Here is an 18,820-nt window from a genome sequence, read left to right as displayed (position 1 = left end):
GAGCGCTGAGTGAGGGGGCGTTGAATTTCAAGGACTTTCCAGGACCAATTCCCTGAAATTCAAAGACTGTGCTGACATAGCTTAAGATGGGAGGACAACTTGTAAGTGCCGCTTCGCCCATGGCGTCCACTTTTCTTGTTTTGCAGCACCGCTATAACACCGCTAGCAACTATGGCTTCACGTTTGTTCTGCGTAGTCTACGTACATCAAGCAACGCAGGGCGTTAAACAGTAGGTGGTGTCGTAACCAACAAGGTTAGCCTACATTTACCTAAATATCAACTTAACTTCTTTCTTGCACACAATCCAAGCACTTTCAATGACCCCTGTCTGTTTAGGGTGATTTTTAAACACTGCCAAGGACCTTGAATTTATTTTTCAACACTTCAGGGGTCCATTGGGAACCCTGCTCTCAATTGCTCACACTGTGAGAAAGTTGACAGGAGTCTGGGACAATGAGCCTCAGCCAATGGCAACATTTGAATGCAGTAGCTGGTGTTTGACCAGAGAGGGCAGTAGATTCACAAATTGTTTTTATCAGTACATGTATAATTTCAATATTTTACACTAAACTATGAAGATTTGCACCTGGATCAGTCAATAACATTATGGAAATCATTGTTTTAAGGGTTTAGTTCCACTTTAAGAACAGTTGGAGCTTGTGGTCACTAAATCAAGCTTGAAAGTCTGTCTAATGGCCTTTCACCATGTCACATCCTGGTGTAATAAGTCCCTCAGACCATATCAATCAGAAAATTGAGAAAAATGACTATGCTTTAGACATAGTGTGAGTATATTATAGACCAGAGATCTGCAATGACCATGGAGTAAGAGTTGTAGAAAGAAAGGTGACAGTTGAGGTTCAAGCATCCTAATCACACTGATAATAGTTCCCTGTGAAGAAGATACTGAGCCTGACCCAGAACATTCTGGACGGATTATAAATCCCATCAGAGGAAAAGGACATCTGCGCTACTTTGATAAGTCTGCTGCGACTGGGACCAGGCGCCAGATTAGAAGCAAAAAAACTGCACTGATATGATGTAGCAAAACCTCGAGCAAGACACAGCGATTTTAAAATGAGGCCTCAAAATCCATCATGTGGAAAACCTTGTTAACATTCCACAACTGGGTTCGTCTTCACTCGGGTCCGTGCAGATTCAAAAGGAGTCAGAAATGTTGAATCATCAGGATCGTCTTCTGAGAGAGAGCTATTAGATGCAAAGTGTCAGTAATGGAAAACTGCAAACTGGAAACTTACAGCATCTGTCACAAGCCTCTAGAACAACAGAAAATATCATCTACAGCACCAATGACTTCAGAAAAACTGCTGAAATTATGTCAGAAAAATGAAGAACATCTACAGCCACAGCTTAAAGGCACAGAAGATAAATTAGAAACTTTACTGAACCTGTAGGAAAAGTATTTTTATGTGAGTTAAACTTGTAGGCAGGATGTTTTTTGACATTAATGATCAGTAATGTCATGTTAACCTTTCAGTATAATAGTGTTATAACTCTTGTGCAACAGTGTTGAACGTGCACAGCTGCGGCAGCTCTATTCTTTTCCATAGCATGTCTGGTTCACAGTCTTCTTCTTCTTTTACTTTCCTGCAGGTTGTACACTAGGAGGTGCAATATTGCCCTCCACAGTTCAAAGTTCACAATCACACACATCGAAGTCTGAAATCACAGTTTGAAGTTCTTCAACAGAGATTGGAGTTGCCCTTCATTCTCATCGTTATTCGTTCCCTGTTCCTTAATCCTTCTGGATTCTAATCCACAGGCTTCTTCTTCTTTTTCTTCTTCTGCTAATAACGTCGAGCAAGCTTTCTTCAGCTTCATCTCCTCAGTCTCTTTTTACCCTTGCAGATTCACGGATTCAGAAATTCAAACTATGAATAAAGTATAACCTTCTGGCAATTATCATTATGATGATCATTATTATTATTATTATTTGAAGAAGAAGACAGTTTCCCCACCACAGTCGCCACGGCAACCCAGATCAAATGAGGACGACATCATTTCCTCCTCATGTGGGTTTATATTTATCTTTAAAAGACCATATACACCAGTATACTGTACGTATCGCAGCAAAGTAACTGCGACTTTGCTCCCACTGCTAACCTGACAACAGAATGAAGTTTCTGCTCCGCTCCCTCCACCAAACCCGTCACCTCAGCCCTGACCTAACCTGTTTGCCGTGTTCTCACTCACTGCCATGATGAGCTGCTTCAGAGGCAAACGCCTGGTGTTTTCTGGGATGGGACCTTCCCATCAGTGCAGTGGACTTCTCTGTGGCTCAAGGAGGGATTACTGTGCATTCAGGAGGCTTCACACGGTGAGCCACGGCCCGTCTGATCAGAGAGGCACTCACCTCCCCTCCTCCTCCACCCCCCGCGGCCCGCGATTTCACAAGGATTAGCCCAGAGAGTCGCCTAATCTCTCCACTCCACTCTCTTTCTATTGATAGCAATCTCCAACATGAACACACACACACACACACACACACACACACTGAGTGTGGTGTGAAAACAATAAAATAAAATTGCTGACAGTTTAATCAATATCATTATTTAAATAATCAAGTGGTTCAAACACCGTCTCTGTAGGTGAACTGTGATTCTTTAAGATTATTTTATTTTTTTCTTGGAGCGCAACACTAATGAATAATAAACAGAGACGACTCTATAGCACTATAGCACTGACACTGATATCACAACCTTGAATTGAAGTGCTGATATCAGTCTGATAGAGTCTTTTACCTCCTTTTAAACAACATTTGTGCAGTTGTTAGCAGCTCAGGGGTCTCAGACTCAAACAACCTGAGGGCCAAACAGCATCTAGTCTGGTCAAGACGAGACGGTCTAGAGAGAAAAAACACCGACAACATGACCTCGAAATGATAACACAATAAAATGATGATGATATTTTGAAGAATTCCAAAGTAAAAGTGTTTGTTTTAATATTGTATGATGCATAGTTTGCAATAAAAAAACACACAGGCAGAAAATGGAATCAAAAATAATGTAAATAATAACTGAAATATATTAAAATGCCACGCAAGCTTGATATATAATATAGAATTATTATTATTTTAAAAATAATAATAAGTATTACCTAGCTATGAGCAGCTAACAAACACGATTCTCCAACTACTAGCCCTCACATCCTGATCACATGACTCTCCACAGAATTGTGGGCTTATTGAAGCATGAACGTCATATTTACTCTTATTATTCATTTTAAATGTGCGTCACTGAAATACACAGCAAACCCAACATGCTGATGTTCAGCGTTCGCAGTCCCAGCGCGACCTTCACCATACAGGAAAAAGTAAACCGTTAGCTGAAGAAATATGGGAGACTCTTGACTGCAGAATTTTTGAACAGCAGTTTTGCTTGTGCTTTCAAATCCCTGCTCTAAAAACACTAAATAACATCTGCCCTCTGTAAGTGTTGGGGAATACTGCAGGCTGGTACCAAATGGCAGAACACAGACGTCTAATTCAATAAGAAAGCCCTAGGGCGGCCGAGCATGGCTAACTACATCATGGTTAAGCATCTTGATTTTGTCAGAATTATAGAAAATGACAAGTGAACTTGGCATGAACCACAGAGACGGGGTGGAATCCTTGTATTGGCATTTCATAATCTAAGCAGGGTGGTGCCAGAAAATCAATACTTTACAGCCTCCATTTCTGCTCTTTGCTCCCCCGTGAGTCTGAGGGAGAGGACTCAGAAACATCACTCACAGAAGTAACACAAAAACAATCGCACAAAAAGCTCTCAGTCACAAGAAAATACTTACTGAACACATCCAATAGCAATTTTTCTGAAAGTGTATGTGATACAAAACATGTGGTTTTTGTCTGCTCGTGAGATTCATTTATCTGCACTAAATGAAGTTAAATAGGTTCAAGTCACTGTTAAAGACTGTTCCCTTACAGAGGTATGAGGTGCAACTTATATCGCCTTTTAAAAACATTATTAAAAAAAAAAAAAATAAATAAATTAAATAATAGAATTATAATATATGAAGGCATCGCTCTTGGGCAGCAGTGTTTGAAAGGACTTAGGTGAAGCACGCCAGTGTCACGAGGCCTCGTTTGGTATCGTCCATGAGATCATTTGAGGGGATCCACATAAAACTGTCGTTGTTGTTGTGGACTAATGTAATCAACTGTTCACATTCCCAGGAAATGACCGCCTTTGTTGCTACTGTCCTGCTCTTCTGGGGTCAGATATAATGTATTCAGGTCACAGGTCAGTGTTTTATCCACAAAGTGTGGCTGAGGTGGAAAAGCGCTCGACGGCTCTGGAAACATGTCAGTATAGCTGGTGTTCAGGCTCTGAACGAGATGAGCTAATTACAGCGAGGCATGACGGCTCACATGACGAATCAGCCTCTCCAAAAAATCACATTATTGTCTGAATTGAATTGCAGCTGTGAAGTCACTCAGTGTAACTGCGTCGATCAAATCCGGTTTTAATTTTGCTGGCAGGTTCGCTGTTGATCCTCGTGTTGTTTTGACGTGATTTGTTTTCCATGTATTACAGTTTCCTCCCGTCTCATTACATCCACCGCTGCTTTTTCCTGTTCCTCTGTCGTTCACTCTTTCCCTCGCTTCTCTTAGCCCTCGTGTTTTTGCTCATTTTTTTTTTTAAAGACTAGCTTATTCATGATTTGTTTTCTCTGAACTCCCCTTGAAATTCTCCAAGGTCCTCTTCTGTGATCTCTGTCGCAGCACTTCTACAGCAAGAGTACACCCCCATCACTGTTCTTTTAGCGCTCTCGTTTCTGCTTTTATCTTTATCTCCCTTTTGCTTATTGTGCCAAAGCATCCATTCACTCCTTGTCCACAGTTGTATCCTCCACATGAGGGTTGTTGAGGGCCGGAGCCAGTCCCAGCTGACACAGGCTGAAAGGCCAACACACAGAGTCAAACAACATTCACACTCACAGTCAATTTAGAGTGTTTATTTGACATAATCACCAGTGCAGATGAAAATGCATGTGTACACAATTGCATACACTCGCAATCTCAATGACAATAAAACTTTCAAAATAAAAGGCTAAATAAAGCCTTGGTTTCATAAACTGGAGTTTTATCTGGGATGAACGGCTTCCTCTGCCACACTGTTGAACTGAAGTCTGGCTCTATTTTAACACATTAATGATGAACTTAAGAAAAGAGCCAAACTTGTGTTGTCACGTTTTTTTTTCTTCACGTTCCCACCTCTGCAAAGCCTTCACTTTTAGTTTTCTACACCAGCCACACCTCTGCTCACACTCAATTGCGCTGATTTGCTTGCGAGCGCTGTCGGAAAACACTTGTGAGTGACTCACTACAGCATGTGTTCTACTGTGTCCCTGCTGCGCTGTTGTTGTGAATTTGTTATTGTGCAAAACATGAACATGTGAAAGCATTATGGTCTGTTCTGACCAGCAGGTTGAGTCTTAAAGCTACGAACAGACAATCATCTCATAAAGAATCTGATGTTGTTCATTTGCATTCGTCCCGTCAGTGACTTCCTTTCACTTGTTGCCACAGCAGGTTGTTTCTGTCCGTGTGACAAACCAGGACACAACAACAATGCATGTGAGGTTTGGTTTGGACTTTCTCTGATTTTATCCTCTGAATATAATATATACATTACATTATATATATAAATATATATAATGTCATTATTATATCCGGCTGAGTCCAACTTAGGGAGCGAGGAAAACACTATGTAGAGGGTCAGACCTCTTACATCAGCAGCTTTTGAGAACCCTTTTTTTTTTTGTGTTTTACGTCTGTCTGAACCTCATGCTTTATTCTGGACATTTCGAATCACACAGATTTATGGCTGAAACGCTGATAACGCAGTTTGCTGCACATGCAGTACTTTTATGTTCCCCCTTCCTGCTACAAGGAAAAACAAAAGTCGTAGATGAACGGCAAAACTCCGAGCGACTTTTACCCAGCGCAAACAAACTGGTACTTTTCATCAGCTGCTATTACCCGTCACGTTTATTGTCCATGCAGCATAACCACGGTGCTGACAGGGGCTGATTACTCCAGTAAGTCTTGCAGACCTAGAGGAGGGGTCAGCCAGAGGACAGGCCGACTCTGACCTGGACCGCAGCCTTGCCCCCAGTATGGCTAATATCCTCTTACTCCATCGCCAACGCTGAACCTTTCCCTCCGCTCCACTCATTCTTCTCCTGTCTGGCTCGCTGTAAACCAAACTCCTGCTTCCCCAAACATTTCCCTCTTGTTGTTGCTCTTTTTTTTTAGCTTCCACATCCTGTAACCAACTGTTTGACTTAACTACATCGTATAGACCATGTAGTTTCCGCCTCAGACGTACTGTCAGGCTGTCATCCATGGCACAATCCAAAAACTGCTTTTATTTTTATTTACCTACTATATTATTGTACTGAACTGTAGTGACAGCTCTTCCTCCCGTAAAACCCATTCTCTTGCATTTCTTATCCAAAGTTGGCACTGCTCACACCTGGTGCCTCGGGAAGCACACTGCATTCACTTCTATCTTTATGAATTTAGGAGAGTAAAAAAAAAACGTCTGGAAAAATGGTGCCATTAATTCAGAAAAACAGTGCCAAAAATAAAATGAGAAAGATGGATGTGTGATTAACAGGCAGATGAGCAGTAGGTATGGGGATAAGATAGGATTAAGGGATTGAAGCTCCTTTCTTAGGCACTGAGGAAATTCAACCACGTCTCATCTTTGAGTCTTGGTCTCTTCAAATATTTATAATTTAGTCTGAGGGAGAAAGACATGTTGTAATATCAGCATTGGAGCTATAATCTCCGATAAAGTGTCAGGTGCATTTATGGCTCCATTTAATTATGACCTCATTACAACACAGTCGCTCTCCACTTTATTAGGAACACCTGTTCAACCGCTGGTTAATGCAGATATCTCATAAAGTGATCACACGGCAGCAATTCAATGATATCAGCCATGTGGACGTAGTCAAACTGAGCATGAGATTGGGGGGAAGAAGGGTGATTTAAGTGACTCTGACTGTGGAATGCATTTTAGTCCGAGTATTTCAGAAGCCTCGATCGATTTCCACTCTCTGAAAAAGAGAAAATATCCAGTGAGCAAAAGTTCTCTGGGAAAGAAGACCTTGTTGAAGCCAGAGTTCAGCGGAGAATGAGCAGACTGAGGGAAGGAAGACGATCCCCGAATGCACAACACGTTGAACCTTGAAGCCGATAAACTCTCACTTGTGTACCTAATAAAGTGGCCAGTCTCCAACTGGGATATTTTTTTCACCAGATGAAACCAGGAGGGTGTCATGGCAGGGGCAAGAGAGTACGATGTTACGAGTGAAATCATCAATGTGCAACAGATCTCTTTGTTCCCCGTCGGTCTTTTGTCTCTCTCGGCTGTGTTTTCTGCCTCAGATTCAAACATCCAGCGGCTGATTAACAACTGCTGGAGCTCTACAGCGCTGCTGCGACCGCTCCACACAACCCAGGAGTATGTGGCTTAGCGCCTTTCAAAGCGCGCCTGTGCCTTTCATACAGACACCGCTAACCCACACATAAACAAGCCTTTGTTCGCGTCCTCAATCGTGGAAAAACAAAAGGCTTCACAGTGACAACATCACTCATCTGAGAGGGATCTGGTCCTGGGTTGTGTGTGTGTGTGTGTGTGTGTGTGTGTGCGAAGGCCAGAAACCTGCAACGGAGCAGCAAATGTAGAGACTGGAGAAAGCAGCTTTGATTCAGGCCTGATTGAACCAACAAGCATTCATTCACATGCTGATTGTCTGCAGAACATGCTCAGCCTATTGTGATGGATGAGATAAGTTGTGACCAGAGGCTAAAAATAGAGCCTTAGCTGTACAAAGGCTGGACTCAGACGGACACAGCGCAAACACAGCGGGCTGATGGGTAACGCAACAGTGCGACGGCACGCTGTTGCAGAGGCACGATGACACGTGTCTCCATCCCAGTATTCCTATGAAATGTCTTTACAATGAGCCTCTGTGTGGAGCAGGAGTTCGGGAATTAGAGGAAAATCTATATCAAATATAGAAAATGACCTTTAAATCTTGAATGACAGGGGCTTTAAATGCCTCCTTTTGCAAAGTCCAAAACCTTACCAAACCTTCAAATGTAAAATGTATTATTATTATTATTGTTGTTGTTATAATATACAGTATATATTTAAATACATTAAATGTTCTTTTTTATTTTAGGCGTTTAACATTGGTCTGCCATGCAACTAAACTTGGTGAATAATCATTTTACCACTGTTTTATGATCCATACTGTCAGCTCAGCTGCTAAAGTAGAGGACCTGAAGTTAACATTCATACAAATCTGTACTACAAATAAAATACTTCAGTTTGATTTGGGAAACCTTGGTCGTAGGAACAAGATTTTTCCTGACATTTGGTAAAATTTCACAAAAGCAAAACCAAGGTCTGTCAAAGTCAAACACGCTGGTGTGAAGAACATGGCTTTCAGACTTTAATCTGGTCACTGTACTCAGCAGTCAGGGGAGACACTGACAATAATTGGCTCCTCTGGAAGTAGATTCAGAATCTGCCGTCGATGCAGGGGAGGCCAATTTATTCAAAGAACTCATTTACACGCAAGACTAAATAATCCGGTCCGATTTTATATATGAAGCACGTTTAAAAAACAACAGTGGACCAAAGTGCTGTACAGTGCTACAGTCAAAGAAGTAAACGGTTCCATCGTTAAAACTTCAGTCTGTATCAATGTTTTCTTCAGCTTTAAAAAAAATAAATAAATGTAGGCACCGCAGCAGATCAGCGATCCGCATGTTTGACAACCAAATCTTTGTAAAAATTTCAAATAAACATGAATTCATGTTCCGGTATCTTCCCCTTGCTGTTATTACGCTGCAGAAAGTCAAAAAGCACCACGTCTGCATGTTCAGAGTGTCCTCGTGTTGTTTGCTCTCTCCACTGATATCCATGTTTTCCGTGTGTGTGTGTGTGTGTGTGTGTATTTTCGAGTCAGGAGTATCTGTAGCCCGTTTAGTGGCGTAAAGCTCTTTGGCTCTCTATGAATGAGCGCCAACATCCTTCCAACTTATCTCTGAGTGCAGACTTGGGCTCCCTGCTTTATAATTGCAGGTTCATACACACAACTCGCAGTCACGTATTTAACAGCTTCTCTGTGGGAAGCTTAAAAATTCCACTCGTTTTCTTTTTCCTTTTTTTTCATTTCTGAGTCCAGATCAACTGAAGGGAAACACACTGTGCAAACGGGACGATGCGACGATCAGGCTCCATTTGCTTTGCCACTTAAGACTTCTAAAAGCTACAGACGCAACAGCAGGATGCACGTCCTGTGACCATCCATCACATCTTCAGTCATATTTCAAAGTGTTTGCGTCCTCTGCGGCGCAGTAAAGCTTCCTATACACCAGCACCAAATATAGCTCGGGAAAGTTCACGCTGGCCTGTGTTTGACTCCAGGATCCCCAGCTTCAGCTCTCCCCTGCCCCACATCATCCCTTCCTGTGATGAAATCCACCCCTCATGGCCGCCGAGCCCCTCCTCCACACACTTGCCACCCACCACCACCAAAAAAAGAAGTGATCTTTGAAGCGAGCCGCATCTCTGCTGCCCCGTGGAACAATGAGATGCTCTCATGCTGCTTTGTGCTGCGGGCCTCTCAACGCAAACAGAGCTCTGAGAGCGGCTTTTTCATTGTCTCATCTTCAAGGGATAATAAATAAGAGCGGGGACAGCTAGACAAGCTGCTACAAGGCGGGAATAGGAACACCGCTGTTAGAAAGACCGGCTCCCAGTCCAAGTACATCGAAAGAAGAGTTGGGGTTTTTGTGTGGATGCATGTTGTGCCTGTTAATGGACAAACAAAAAGAGCCATTCTGTTGATTTATGGATGCCGACCATAGAGAGAACACTGTGACAACAGGCAGGGGAGGTTGTTTGTTAAGATGGGCTTTTGGATTTGTACATTCAAAATGGTAGAATGCACAAAAAACATAGCATCATATTCGGCACGTCAAGTTTTTCACTACGATAAAAGTAGTGAAAACAATGGACTATTATTTACTGAAATGAGCTGCGAGAAGGATCTGCATTCCCTTCTACTAGAAACTGAAAATATGACATATATATACTTTTATTTATAATGCAAACAACGTAAACTCTGCCTCAGAATACTGCACTGTCACCTTCCATTTGTTTTTGGCATCTGCGATGCACCGCACATGTAAATTTAAATTTAATTTCAACGTTAAATTATTGAAATCTTATTTGCTTTGCTTTATTTATAACTGCTCTAAGCACATCATGAAACTAGCTCCGAAACCTCATTTCATTGCACTCTTCAATGGTGTGTGTTGTAATGAAAATAAAGATCTATTCTATTCTATTCTATAGGTCACCACTAGGTGTAAAGGCACACATTTATTTAAGTTTTTCTGACCAATCAGAATGCGTATTGTTAATGACGCGACATTAACAATATTCATGTGATCAGACAGATCATCATAATGAAGCAGTAAAATGACTGTGATACAGTGTGTTTTTCTCATCCTTATTATTTATTATTACTAAATTATAATATCCATTTGTGAAAGTGATTAGATTTGAGTTTTGAGTGAATGTCAGTTTTTTGAAAAACATTCCCCGACACAGTTGGACGTGAAAGAAGAACTAGTTACAAAACAGTGTTTTTAAGAGATGTACACACGTAACTCAAAATCTGTCTGAACAGATCTTTCTTGCTTGCTTTTCCTCTTTATTTTCTTTGTCCTATTTCTTCCCAATTTTATTTTAGCCTTGATGGACACTTGAAAATGTTAGACGGGCTCTGTTGTCATGGAACATTCAAGATGGTACTTACTGTGTGTTCTGTTTTGATATTGAAGAAAGTAGGTTAAAATGTTCCATGTTTTTGTTCATGTCTCTGACAGAGAATAGGGTTTGTTTTTTCAGAAATCTAAAATGAGCTTGGACTAAATCCCAGTAACAATCTCTTCCCTATTATCGTGCAGGTTCTCATGGCTCGGAGACATAAACACGGAGCAGAAAAGCCTTCAGTCTGCCCACAGGTGCACGGCACAGGAATCATACCAATAAACTCAAGTAAGCTCTGTAATCAACGCAGCTCACATCACAGGCTGCTTATTGCTTTGGGGGGTAAATACCACAAGATGCATTTCCAAAATGAAGCTTTTCCCAATTAGCATTGCTACGTTTTTGAAATGTTTCCCCTCGCACACTGTTATCATTCATTCACGCGCCAACATCATTTGGCTCCTCGCCAGCGTGAAGATGAGGAGTGAAATCTCACAGCGGCTCGAGAACGAAGGGGCTTGACAGTGGGCTCGGAGTAAAGAGTGGAGCCAGACGTGAGCCTCTCATTAAACAGCTCCAGATGTGTGCCAGATGTCGGGAGTCTCTCCCATAAAATAAACCCTTCACCATAAAGGAAAGGAAAAGAAAAAAAATGGTGGCGTGATCGCAGTGGGTAACTGCGGTGCAGCCTGCAGCAGCTGGGGAACCTTTCCTTCCCCAAGCCCAGCACAAAACTGTGGATCATGTTGTAAACACTGTTTGGGTGAATGTATGGAATGTGCAGCTGCATATATGCATAATGCATAGGATTCACGGGGCGCTTCACGGGGAAAGTGTGTGTGTGGGGGGGTGCAGAGACTCCTGGCAATGTGAACTGTGGTTGAACCGTAGGAGGGCGTGCACTGTAAGGTTGGAGATAGTGGGGGTTAAAAAAACAAAAACAAAAAAACCACAACAACTTCCCAGCCCCTTTTTTTTAGTCAGTCACATGACTCCATTTTCCGACTCTGATGAACTCCATGCAGAAATACATACATTATCTCAAGGCACTTTACATGACAAGGTCAAGACCTTAAAATGATTACAAAGAAACCCAACAGGAACACACTGAGCGTGCACTTGGCAACAGTGGAGAGAAAAAACCTCCCGCTCAGCACGAAGAGGTCTCTGACAGATTCAGACTCGCAGTGTAGGGTTTGTAATTTTCCTAATACAAACCCACATTTATCGCACAGTCATTTCACCTGTGACTGAATGATGATGCAACACATTCCCACTGGTCAAAACCAGCTAAACCTGAGCTGAAGCAGCTTTTTGCCCAATCTTATTATTAAAGTACATGTTACACTCTACAGTATTTAACTGCGACTACTCACTGTGTGTACTGTAAATGACTGTAGATACTGTACTTCACAGTCGAGAAAGCAGCATTTTCCTCTATAAAATAACTGTATTTTACTCAAACTTAACAGCAGACGTAGTGTAAAGGATATTACTGTGATTTAGCAGCATTTTACTGCATAAATATTGTATTTTTCTGTGCATTTACAACAGATTTTTAGTGTATTTATTTTTTGTTCAATAGTGTATTTTACTATCAGCATAAATTGGTTATGCTGTTACACAATATTTTACTGTATTTTATTGTGACATCACCGTCATCATGCAGTACCATGCATTACTGTGATATAGCAATATTTTCTTAAATAAAAAAAATATATATTTTACTATAAGTTTACAGAACATGTGCTTAAAATAAAACATATAGCTGTGATTTAGCAGAACCTTTAAAATGTATTACAACAATTCATTTTCTAGTATCTATAGTATGAATTATGTATTTAACTGCATTAATCACACTTAAAAAAATTACTTTAGAGTACTTTTCTGTAAGAGCCGTGCCTAAAATAGTCCAATACACAACATTTTCACAGTTACAGCCTGAAAAGTCCCGGAAATAATCTACAGTGCAGTCCTCGCTCTCCCTCTCGGTACAGACGGGCCGGTGATTTAGTTCCATTTATTTACCAGCCACTTGAGTGCACATTGATTTTCAATCCAGAGGGTTAGTGCGTGGTGTAATGAGAGAAGTCTGCATTATTCATACTTTGCCAGAGCTTGAAGCCGCATGTGACCTAAATACCTGGTGATGGATTCTAAAACAACAGGGAAACACACGCAGACAGACAGACAGACAGGCAGATGGTGACGTGAAGTGAGCGAGACAGACAAAAGAGGAAGAAAAGGAAGAGGAGGAGATAAATGTGGTGCAGGTGTTTGTGTGTGAGTTTGGGAACAAAACTGACAGCTGAGTCTCTTAATGTTGGCTGCTGTGCAGACATGTTGTGTCAGTCTGTTATTAGTGGGAAACTACGTGTGGAGGATCTACTGTATATGTGTCATGTGGCGTCTCTGGAGTCTGACTCACTGCTGCTGCACGGGCGCTGTTTTTATTAGTGAAGTCAAATTAGAGAAGGCTTCCGACTTCTGCAGCTGCATTATGAATTCTGTCAGACAGTGGCGCTCTCGCCGCTCACGCATGTCACTGTCTGCAGCTGGAGACGTGACCTTCAGTCGGCTCCTCCTTAAACTGCTCCGAGTTGTTGTAATAGACTCTATTTATTAGAACAAACCCGTTGGCGTCTCATTTTCCACAGGGTTCTAACACACAATCTACACAACAATAACGAAAACATACACAAACACAACAGTAAGCAATTCACTAACACTTTACAGTACAGTTACAAGAAAGTCAGATCTGTCCGCAGTTTGTGTCGGAACAGTCAAATATATAAACTAAATATTAAATAAATATTCCAATAAGTGATAATCGTCTGATACCATTGATTAAAATGACGACAGATACAGTTCGAAAATGTGCGTCGAACGTGCACTGATGCCACAGATGATCACCACAGTAATCCTCTTTACCATTATCTGGATTTCACTATGGGAACTGCAACGTGTGTATAATGGAATATAAATAACATTAACATTAGCTGTACCTGAAGTAAACTACACATTACAGTGTGCAGCACGCTGTGGCTCTGTTTGGCCTTGACTGAAGTACAAATAAAAGGTGTAGAACATTTTTTATTTGATTATACACTTATATAAACATACGTGCGGTTGGTACATGTGTCCAATTTCCTCCCAACAAATCCACTGAAATGTTACACACTGGAGCTTAAAACATCAACATTCTACAAGATACACAGAGTTTCACTGATGGGTTTGAACTCCGGATTTGAATTTATATGCGAACGTCTCACACTCACAGCTTTAGCCCTCACCACACAAAACTTACTGCTTATCAAGGCTGACAGGAAACTCCCTGCTCCATGTCTGATGAGAGGGAGAGAGAGAGGGAGAGACAGAGAGATGGAGAGAGAGGTTTCCTGGGGCAGACATGAGGCTGAAATGTTTCTGTAAGCATCTCTGTATCAGCTGAGGAGCCGAGGAACCTGTCAGATGAAGGCTTTGATAGTGCGGTGAGCTTGTTATCAGGTGAGACGTTGACGGGCTGGAAGTACACGTAGTCTCGCTCTGGGCCAGATGGGAGGAGAACATGGACAGATGGAGAGAGGATGGACGCCTGTGAGTGACGGGATCTGTTGACCGGCTTCGCTTGAGTTCAGTTTCAACTTCATTCAAGCAAGTCCGCTGTCCATGTTTTCTCCTTGTCCTTGTAATGACGTCTCTGCATGTGAGTGTCCGGGTTTTGTACCGAGAGAAAACATTGATCTCTCTCTCAGTAAAACATTAAGGTTCAGTGGCGTAAACAGACCGAGCAAAGCCAGCTACGGCCTCTTCACAGGAGGCAGATTTATTCCCTCATCATCCTCCCCTTCCTCACATACTTCACACACTGGTATAGTGACATTAGATTCATAGAGTAGAACAGTATTTCTGATTTTACTCCAAGTTCCACCAGAGGAAACTCGCGTACCACTGTTAACGCCACAGTTCGAGAACAGTGCCGTTAAACTGCTCCGACTTACAGGACCTTAGCTGTGTACCTTACAGGACCTTAGCTGTGTGCCTTACAGGACCTTAGCTGTGTACCTTACACCTTAGCTGACCTTACAGGACCTTAGCTGTGTACCTTAGCTACCTTAGCTGTACCTTATGGGACCTTAGCTGTGTACCTGGGACCTTAACTGTACCTTACAGGACCTTAGCTGTGTACCTTACAGGACCTTAGCTGTACCTTAGGGACCTTAGGTTGTACCTTACAGGACCTTAGCCGTGTACCTTACAGGACCTTAGTGTACCTTATGGACCTTAGCTGTACCTTACAGGACCTTAGCTGTGTACCTTATAGGACCTTAGCTATGTACCTTACAGGACCATAGCTGTGTACCTTATAGGACCTTAGCTGACATCATGCTTTAATCAATTTTTAGTCAAAACCTTCAATCTTTGGTTGTGTTTAGAGGAAATTATGGACAGCTTGATTTTTATATCTCCTTTTTTTCTCATGAATATTGTAATATGTTTTCTTTCTCACTCTTTTGCATCACACAAACACACACACACACACACACACACACACACTTCAGTGCAGTTCCCAGGAGGTGCGTGATGTTTGCTGTGAGACTTTATTTTTCTTTGTAAATCCCCCAGTGGAGGCAAGAAGCGAGCGAACCGGACCGTTGACCTTACAACAGCCTGTGTTTGAGTTTGTCCCCAGGGGGCGCCATCATTTGAGGGAATATCGCAAATCGTGCTCACCTGCACCGGCTGTTTCGTCTCTTTTCTTTATCTCCATGTCCTGTAAGTTCAGACATATTTCTATCAGGCAGACGCTGGTTCATTCTTTTGTCTGTAAAGTTGTAAATTATACAGACTGTTAGATGAAGGAGAAGAGAGCGTCTGTCCTCTTCTGTTTTTCTTCTTCTTGTTTTTTTGTCAGAGGAGTCACTCACTGATCATTTATATCATTTGTTCTCTCTGGTTTCCTCACACAGTCCAAAAACATGCAGATTTGGGGATGAGGTGAACTGGACACTCTAAATTGACTGTAGGTGTGAGAGTCAATGGTTGTTTGTCTCTATATGTGTCCCTGTGACGGCCTGTCCGGGGTGAACCCCGCCTACTGGCCTACGTCCGCTGGGATTGGCGCAGCACCCCCGCGACCCTCATGTGGAGGATAAAGCGGTAGAAGATGGATGGATGGATTTTCCGATGTTCCGTACTGTAACTGCTGACTCTGCTTTTCATAAACCCGTGCACTGAACCAATGTTTGTATTTAGCAAAGACTCAAAGCCTTAGCTCATGTCAGATGAACACAGAAAGCTATATTTTTTTCAATCGTTGTATAAACCTCCAGCTCAAAGTGTGCGAATAAATCACATGTGACCAGAAATTCAATCCGTTTCAACTTTCATCCGATAATGCGATTGCTGATCGTGGCGGTTAATTGGAGCTCGTTACCCCAGGAATTCTACACACTGCACAATTAAAAAATGAAATTCCAATCCCAAAAATAGGCTAACTGAGGCTAACTCCACCCAACTACTAAGACGTGGGCGGAGAGCTGAGGGAGTGGTTGACGAAGCAAAGCCTCCGACGTTTATAGAAAGGGGAGGAGTTTGGGACAACGGGCCTCACGGGGATTAGAAAAGAAGGTGATGAAAGCTTGAACCAGTGAGTGGACTAAAAAAAGCCAATGACAAACTTAGAGTGCAGTAGCTGGTGTTTGACCAGAGAGGGCAGTAGATACACCGATATAGCATTTCAATACTTAACACTAAACTGTGACGATTTTGCTCCTGGATCAACAAACAGCATTAACTACATACACTGATTTACTCCTGATAAAAGTGTCTCACTGAATATACTGTGAAATTTATTGAATTCAAGTTCATAATCGTTTCACACCATGAACGATTTCAAGCACGTAGGAAGAAACTGTGTTTGATGTGAAATATTTGAAATCTCAATGCAGCGCATGGAAAATATTTTTCCCTGACTATAATCTGATTATTGTTCAAACTGATGCAAGAGTGACACAACCACGCAGCACAATAACCCCACTCATCTCCATCTGAAATTCAGACACTTTAATTCTAAAATCAATGATTAATTCAACAGTCAATTTCTTTTTTTTTTTCATTTCTTTTTTGCCAAAAAAAGAAAAGCACACCGATCCACTCTTGAATTTCCCTGACTCTCGATGTGTCTACTTGCACTTCAGAGTTTGGCAGCACACTGAGCTGAGCTGCACAGCCGAGCTCCTCGCGGAGAGAACAACTCCCCCCGGGTGAACCTGTCTGACGAGCAGGTTTTAGAGACGGTGAAAAGGAGGGCGGAACACTGAGAGAGTAAATGTGCGCAGCGCGGCAGAGCTCAAGCTTAGGCAACACCAACCACAGTGTGTCGAAGTATTGCGACAGCAGTGAGCCACTGACAGTGAGAAAATAATCCAGGAGAAATGCACTACTTAAATTAAATCAAAATCAAGTCTGATTCATTACAGATCGGGTTACATCAGCATTTGTGAGACCACTCGGTGCTGAAGCAGGAGATACACACGAGACAGGAGGACGACACTGTCCTCTGCTGTTGTTGATTTTAATGTCAACTCTCTTCGTGGATCCTGATATGACCAATTTCACTCATGTTATATATATATACATATAGACTGTATGTAGGACCACATACTGAAATAGACAGGAAATCAGATTTCCTCTGTCCACACTACAGTAGAGACACAGGCTCAGGTCGCGTTCAGTCGTTGACGCGATGCTGAAATTTTATCATATACTCATCTGTGCTGGTGATAACTCAAGTTGTGCAACTTGTGTGTATCTGTGTGAGTGTGTGTGTATATATAGAGTGTGATTGGCTCTGACATAAAAACACATAACGCTAGTCGGTTTGGTCAGTATAATTTTGGGCTTGGTTAGGTTCCGACTGAAAAAGACCGTTGTCCACAAATCCATGAAAAGAATAAAATCGCAAGCAGTACTCACCAACAGGTGAAGGTGTACTGCCACTGCTGGACGGCTGCTGGATCTGCAGCCTCTGATGCGACGGCCGTGGCAGCTGTGGCAGGGAGCTGATGACTGAAGGGAATAGGAAAGGATACAGTCCGGGTGTGTAGCGCCTCATCTGGACCAGTGGAGGACTGCTGCGGGCCTGAGCGCGGCTGGCAGTCTTCATCACAGCGATGGGCAAACGGTGCACTGAGCACTGAGTGAGCGGATGTGCAGAGAAGCTGGGAGGCCATCAGGTGACGGCCTGGCTGAAGTTAGTGTGTCTGCAGGAGGTGTGGAACCACCTCAGCACTCCAGAGATGCATGGTGGTGGAGTTTGTCCTCACCCCGGTCAACTCAGCAGCTTCTTCTACTCACTCTGTAACACAGACATAAGACATGAGGTTAGATAGATGTTCTCCAAACATCTTAACACCAAACTATGGCATTACTTTCTTTGAGTGGGAATGCTTGACTATCTATAAGGCAAGGAGCATCTGTCCATCTCTCTGTCTGTCACTAAATCACATTACTGTCCAACAGTTCGCTTGACGAGCTTCAACCTTGGCAGGTGACTTACTCAGGGCATCAGTGAGATATTGGTAGAAATGTGACAGGTGATGTATATCGCTAAAAGAGTCGCCTCTGCTCCTCTCACACAGCGCCAAAGCTTTGTTGTGTAATAGAAACGGTGACAAATACACCAAAAATAAACAAACAAACAAACAAACCCCACAAACACAAAAATACACAAAAAAACAGGGCCATATTGAACAGGTACTGCACTGCTTATTTGAAATTTGGACAATAGTGGTGGACTGAGCGAAGCAATAACAAGTCAGACATATTTAAAGGTGGTGACCTGTCCTGCTGTGGGTGGAGTAGCTGGAGTGATTAAGTAATAGTATGTGGTGATGGATGAAGGGCTGATGGAGGGTGTAAAGGAAGGGGCCAAGGACACTGCCTTGAGGGACTCCGGTGCTGGGGATAATGGTTGATGATGTTTCTTGTA

General features: G+C 42.4%; 1 protein-coding gene across 1 annotated transcript in view; it reads right to left on the bottom strand.

Annotated features, from left to right (window-relative positions):
* The window catches only part of LOC122786717 (retinoic acid receptor beta-like), an 85,053-nt gene extending 67,058 nt beyond the window's left edge, over positions 1 to 17,995 (bottom strand). The window contains exon 1 of the mRNA XM_044053195.1: positions 17,806 to 17,995. Coding sequence (XP_043909130.1) covers positions 17,806 to 17,995 — 190 coding nt within the window. The remainder of the gene's footprint in view (positions 1 to 17,805) is intronic.
* Between the last annotated feature and the right edge of the window lie 825 nt (positions 17,996 to 18,820).

This window comes from Solea senegalensis, linkage group LG20 (assembly GCF_019176455.1).
Source record: "Solea senegalensis isolate Sse05_10M linkage group LG20, IFAPA_SoseM_1, whole genome shotgun sequence".
NCBI classification, from domain to species: Eukaryota; Metazoa; Chordata; class Actinopteri; order Pleuronectiformes; family Soleidae; genus Solea; species Solea senegalensis.
This window is presented reverse-complemented; position numbering and strand designations above follow the sequence as displayed.